The following is a 6,000-nucleotide window of genomic DNA, read 5'->3' on the forward strand; positions in this document are numbered from 1 at the left end:
GAGTGTGCTTTATCATATGATTATATTGGTGGGGAAACATTTATGCTTGAATTCTAACTTGCATTGTTCATCGTAAGTTAAGGATACAAATTTTGCTAAATTAAAAGTTTATCTCCGACCAAAGCGGTTGAAACAAGAAGACATCTATATATGTTGCCTTCGATTATCAAAGTTAGCATTAGTTTTGACTTTTGACAGCTACAACTGTAACTGTTAAAAGATACTTTTCAACAATAAAGCACGTAAAGTCAAGTACGTTTACAAAACCTTTATTATCTAATTATCTATAATGCAAACATATAGATGAACTTATCATTTATTAATGTTAACAAATACTTCATAAGGCTATGCGTAGTGGAGGGGCTATAAACTGAGACGAATTGTGACATGTGGCGTTCAGTCAGCAAGAGATATGAATTTGTTTTTAGGGTGTAATGGTGTAGGGGCTACAAATACTTTTATATATATATATATAGAGTAGGATTAATGTAAAAAACAATAATTTTGTGAGAAACATAAGAAGAGATCTAGACCCTTGGATCTAGGATCTAGCGGTTGAGATTAGTAGTTTCTAAAAATCGTATAGTTTCCTATTTTCATGGTATAGTTTCCTATTTAGGTGGTTTGCTTTATTTTAAAGCATTCTCACACTTCTCACAAAATAATTGTTTTTTATTTAAACACTCTTATATATATATATATATATATATATATATATATATATATGTGTGTGTGTGTGTAACACACAAATATGCATAAAATAATAATATTCTTTTCCCCCCTTCCGGCGACAATTTCTCCCCGCCTCCGCCCCTTATTGCCCCAAAATCGCTCCGGGGGCGGTGCCCCCCCCCAAAATTCGCCTCTTCATATCGCCCATTACGAATGGCCTAAGTCTCATAAAAAAGTGTCTATACTTTCTTTTTTATTTGTCCCATTACAAATGTTCACTTTCAAAATTTATTAACCAATTTCTAAATATACCCTTAGATACACACAACTAGCATTTATTAACATTATTAATGGACCCAATTCTAGAGACATTATTGTCATTTGGTAAGCCCAAAAAGTAATCATTCAATCTATCTTGAACTTTATGTTTTTTAAACCATGACACTTAAAAACGGACGGGGTCATACTCTACTAATTAATAACACAACAAAGCAAAGACGATTGCATTCATAAAACAATATTACAAACACTGAGACAACGTTCGATTATTTAGATAAAATAAGCCAGCCATGGCATGCACGATATCACACTAAAAACCAAACACAATATTAATGTTCCAACAAATTAAAACCTTAACATATTAATATAGAAACCATTGAACTCTACTTTAATTAGAGCCTTGATGATCCTGTGGGATGATGAACCACAATATGATTGTAAGCATTTAGTGTCAGAAAATCATCAAGCACAGGAGCAGTACACTGCCGAGTAAAGATCTTGCATGCTTCCTTATACATTCCACTCTTAAACCTTTTCGGTCCCACTTCGCGTTCGATTCGCCCCATTTCTTCCTCAACCACTTTCCCAAACAGCTCGGTGCTCACGCGCACACCGAGCCCATCACCATCCAACTCGACCCCGTACTTCAACCACTGCCAGTTCTGGACACGGCTGATTTCAGCCGTGGCCGCGTCCTCCATGAGGTTATACAGCGGGACGGACCCTGTACCCGTGAGCCAGGCTGCTAGGTACTGGATCCCGACCCGTGTGTTTAGTCTTAGGCCTTCCATTGTTCTAACCCCTCTAGGTATTTGTAAGAGGTCTTCTTCGGTTATGGTTGCTGCGTCGTCGCGTTTCATGGTTTTGATGAGGTTTGGTTTGTCGCCCATGTTCGCGTTGAAGACTTCCATGATGGGTGGGATTAGGCCGGGGTGTGCGGCCCATGTCCCATCGTGCCCGGCCCGTACCTCGCGTAGCTTGTCTTTCTTTACTAGCTCGAGTGCGGCTTCGTTTGCTGCGGCGTCGTCCCTAATTGGAATCTGAGCAGCCTGTTATTTAAAGAACATTGTTCAGAATCCATTTTTATCCGTTATCCAACCCGCTCGTTAGGGGTGTGCAAGAAACCGAAAAAACCGATCCGAAAAATTCAAACCCAAAAAACTTGAACCGAGACAAAAACCGACTATTTGGTTTTATGTATTTGTAAAAACCGAACTCACAGTCGGTATTGGTTTTTCATCTAATAAAAACCAAAAACACCGAACCAAACCGAATTTCTATATTTTTATTTTTTTAGTTTTTATTTTAAGTCATTTATAAGAATTTAATAAATACGTGACTCAAATATTTTTGACCAAATGCATAATAATTAATCTATTAGTTAGTTAACAATTAACAAAATTATTTGTACCGAAATTCATTATTTTCGGTATACTTTCTTTTCGGCCGAAAAATTTTCAAGCTCAAATGACAAAAGCCAAAAAGAATGAAACTATACCAAAACCTAAACAAAAACCCAAAAACCAAATCCCAACCGAACGGTTTTAAAATTCCAAAAACCGAAGTTTTGGTTTTCGGTTTGGTTTTATCTCAAAACAGCACCGAACAGCACCACGCACACCACTTGTAATCAAAAGCATATCACAATTCGGGTACTTTATAAGACCCGAAAGCCCACATATAAAAATGGCATACCATTCCTCCCATTGCGTGCACGCCGCGCCTATGGCATGTCCTGATGAGAAGATCAGAGTAGCTTCTCATGAAGTGTTGGCCCATACCGACCAGGACGCGGTCTGGTAACAAACGGTCATGGTGAGCCTGGAACGTCTTGACATAGCTGAATATGTAGTCCCATCTTCCGCAGTTCAAACCAACCGAATGGTCCCTTAACTCATACAAAATCTCATCCATTTGAAACACGGCTGGCAATGTCTCGATCAAAACCGTGGCCCTGATGCTACCTTTCTCTATGCCCGCCATTTTCTCAGCCCGTGCGAATACATTGTTCCATATCCTCGCTTCCCTACACAAACATCATTTGCACACGTTACATAACATTGTTACAATACATAAGTAGGAAAAAAAAGGTTAATTTTTTTTTTGGAAGGGCGACTTTTTGTGTTTAGACCATCGGTTAAGACTATATTTGTCTTAACTGGGAATACTTTGACCAGACTATGTTGTATGATCAATTTCATTTTTATTAACCTTTTCTACCGTAATTATTTATTTAATTTTAAAGTGCAAATGAGCTAGATAATAACAAAACTTATAAAAAGATGTAAGTATGTAACACTTGTTGTGTTTAAAGACCCATAACTATTGGATCCAAACATGTCAGCAGGCCCACTTGTGTTTAAAGATAAAACGGGTTTTCCCGACTTTTTTTTTAATTTATTTACTTCTGTGACAAAAATGCTAGTGTCTATCATTTGAATACCTTACACGGTTATCTGCATGCTAATTTTTTTTAGGTTTTTAACTTTTTATAAGAGAAAATACCTAAAAGGTCTATTTGACCGATTAAAATAAAAAGTGTTCATTTAACAATTGTGTTGACCCTTACACTTTTTAATTATTAACCGACGACATTTTTAACAAGATTCTGCTACTTGTCCAAAAACTCTTGTCGAAAGCCAAAAAATCTCATCGGAAGTCATAAAATTATCGGAAGTCAAAAATATCGTCAGAAGATAAAAGAAATCTTGTCGAAAGACAAAAAAAGAAGTCCGTCGGAAACCAAAATAAAACTCGCCAGACACCTATAAAATCCGGCCGGCTCCAAAGAATTAAAAAAAAAAGAACAAAAATATCGTCGACAAGATAGTTTCATGACTCATGACAATCTTACCAGTTGAAAATCTCAACGATGAATAATTAAAAAAATGCACGGGTCAACGAGATTGAGAGCTAAATAAACAATTTTTTTCCCTTTAACCAGTTAAATATACATTTTGGTAATTTTTCCTATAGAAACCACTCAATCGGTTAACCTGCCCAATAAAGAGTAGATATACTATATACATTTTAGGCACCGTGTTAAGATAAGATTACCTAGAATTCTCCATTTTAGGAAGGTAGAAAAATGGACCATATCCTTGTCCTTGTGTCTTACGGAAAGCAGCATGATTATGATGGAAGTAAAGCCCGAAATCAACTAGGCATCCGATCGCGGGTTCACCATCAATGAAGATATGCGATTCGGGTAGGTGCCAGCCTCGGGGTCGAACAAAGAGCTTAGCAGTCTGATCATTGAGCTTGTACGTCCTGTTTCTAGCTTTGTCTTGGAAGCTTATTGTGCCATTAACAGCATCCTTTAAGTTCACTTGTCCCCTCATTAGGTTCTCCCATGTTGGTGATAGTGCATCCTCAAAATCAGCCTATAAATTTCATTTATAAATATTTCGTATTTAATTACAAGAAATGTACAAAAGATGTTGGTTGAAATAAAACAAAAACCAGTTCTTATTTAGTTATTTTCATAGTAAAAATGACTAAAAGTAATTATATATTGTTAAAAGTCTCTTTGTTTAGTTCTTGTGTCGCAACCTGATTGGGCCGACCGCCAATGGATAGTTACACCGCCTAGGTTAACTTCAACAACCGACTACACATCATTTTTAATATATTCTTTTGGTCAAAAATATATAAAACATCGTTTTGAAATTATTCTGTTTATCATAATATATAAAACATCGTTTTGAAATTATTTTTTTTATCATAATATATGAAAAGAAAGGCAGAGTTTTGAATATAAATTTATAAAGAGTTCAAAACAAAAGGTGAAGTTCCACGTGGTTTGTATGGTGTTGATGTGATGCTTATGGAAGGTATAAAATGACAAAGTGTTTAATGGCATGGCGGTTACGGTGGATCCTGTGGTGGGGACATAAAAGCACTCGGATATTTTTGGGTTAAGAGTAGGTCGGGTGGGTCCAGCTTGTCTTGGAGGGATTGCAGTATAGGTTCAAATTATAACTAGCCATGTTTTGTAAATGTTCCGTTGTGGTTTTGTTGGGTGTATCTTGGTCCTCGGACTAGTGTCTTGCTAGACCCGGCCAGGTTGGTTGTATGGTGTGTTTTTAATAAAATTTTGTTTTTGTTAGCCATTCAGAAAAATATCAGAAAAATATATAAAAGAGAGAATACTATTATAAGTATTTACTTATTTATTCTTTGTATACTTATAATTAACATAAAGAATATAATCGATACAGATCAAATTCACATATGTGCATGACAGGTTTTGTTACTAGTTTAAGCAGTAGTGTGTAAAATTATGATTATTTATTTATATGAAGTAACATAACGAAATGACTCACCATGAAAACCTTAGCACCAGAATTAAGTGCATTAATAATCATCTTCCTCTCAACCGGACCGGTTATCTCCACCCTCCGGTCCGCCACGGCCGGCGGCACCTCGGCACACACCCAATCCCCTTCTCTCACACTCCTCGTAGCCGGATCAAAACCCGGTAACCCACCCGAGTTATACCTCATCTTAGCCTCCTTCCTACACTCCATTGCATACTTAACATGACCCCTAAGCTCTCTTTGCAAATCAGCCACAAACATTAAAGCATCCTTTGTTAGTATTTTCGCAAACTCTTGATCATATCTTCCCCTGATGTCCACACCCTCTGGGACATCGTACCCATTGACACCGCCAGGGATCTTTTCCGGGGCGGTGTCACCATAGTATCCTAGACTTGATGACATTTTTATCGTGTAGAATATGAGTGTTGTATTTTATTATTATTGGTGGTGTTATGAGTTGGCATATTATAAGTTTATAAAGGAAATGTTTCGGTGCATGGGATAGAATTATGTGTGTAAGACGATAAAAATGTGACGTTGGATGTTGATAAGGTTATGGTATGGGCGATCAAATCGTTTCGGGTTTTGGGGAGTTTTGAAGTTTGGGCCTTGAGTTGGATAGTATATAATGATTACTTCAATCCTAATAATAGAAAGGAATATATAAAAAACACATGTATTTCTAAAATCAGATATCTTTTTAATGTTTTTCTAGTACAGGTTTTCG

At 36.7% G+C, this 6,000-nt stretch overlaps 1 protein-coding gene across 1 annotated transcript; it reads right to left on the bottom strand.

Moving 5' to 3' along the window:
- Nucleotides 1-1,339: 1,339 nt before the first annotated feature.
- Nucleotides 1,340-5,774, bottom strand: LOC143529851 (malate synthase, glyoxysomal-like). Its single transcript, XM_077025556.1, has 4 exons — nucleotides 5,277-5,774; nucleotides 4,009-4,334; nucleotides 2,647-2,977; nucleotides 1,340-2,000 (listed from the first exon to the last, which is right to left on the bottom strand). Exons 1-4 carry the CDS (start codon nucleotides 5,673-5,675, stop codon nucleotides 1,344-1,346), a joined length of 1,713 nt encoding a protein of 570 aa, XP_076881671.1. The 5' UTR covers nucleotides 5,676-5,774; the 3' UTR covers nucleotides 1,340-1,343.
- Nucleotides 5,775-6,000: the final 226 nt, after the last annotated feature.

Source organism: Bidens hawaiensis, unplaced genomic scaffold (genome assembly GCF_021521415.1).
Source record: "Bidens hawaiensis isolate Kalapana, Puna unplaced genomic scaffold, B.hawaiensis_p1.1 tig00008759_1, whole genome shotgun sequence".
In the NCBI taxonomy this organism is placed as follows: Eukaryota; Viridiplantae; Streptophyta; class Magnoliopsida; order Asterales; family Asteraceae; genus Bidens; species Bidens hawaiensis.

Coding starts and splice junctions, on each gene's coding strand:
- LOC143529851 (XM_077025556.1), bottom strand. CDS start 5,675: ATGTCATCAAGTCTAGGATACTATGGTGACACCGCCCCGGAAAAGATC. Junction 4,335..5,276: donor CTGGTGCTAAGGTTTTCATG/GTGAGTCATTTC, acceptor TGAAATTTATAG/GCTGATTTTGAGGATGCACT. Junction 2,001..2,646: donor TGCACGCAATGGGAGGAATG/GTATGCCATTTT, acceptor TTTAAATAACAG/GCTGCTCAGATTCCAATTAG.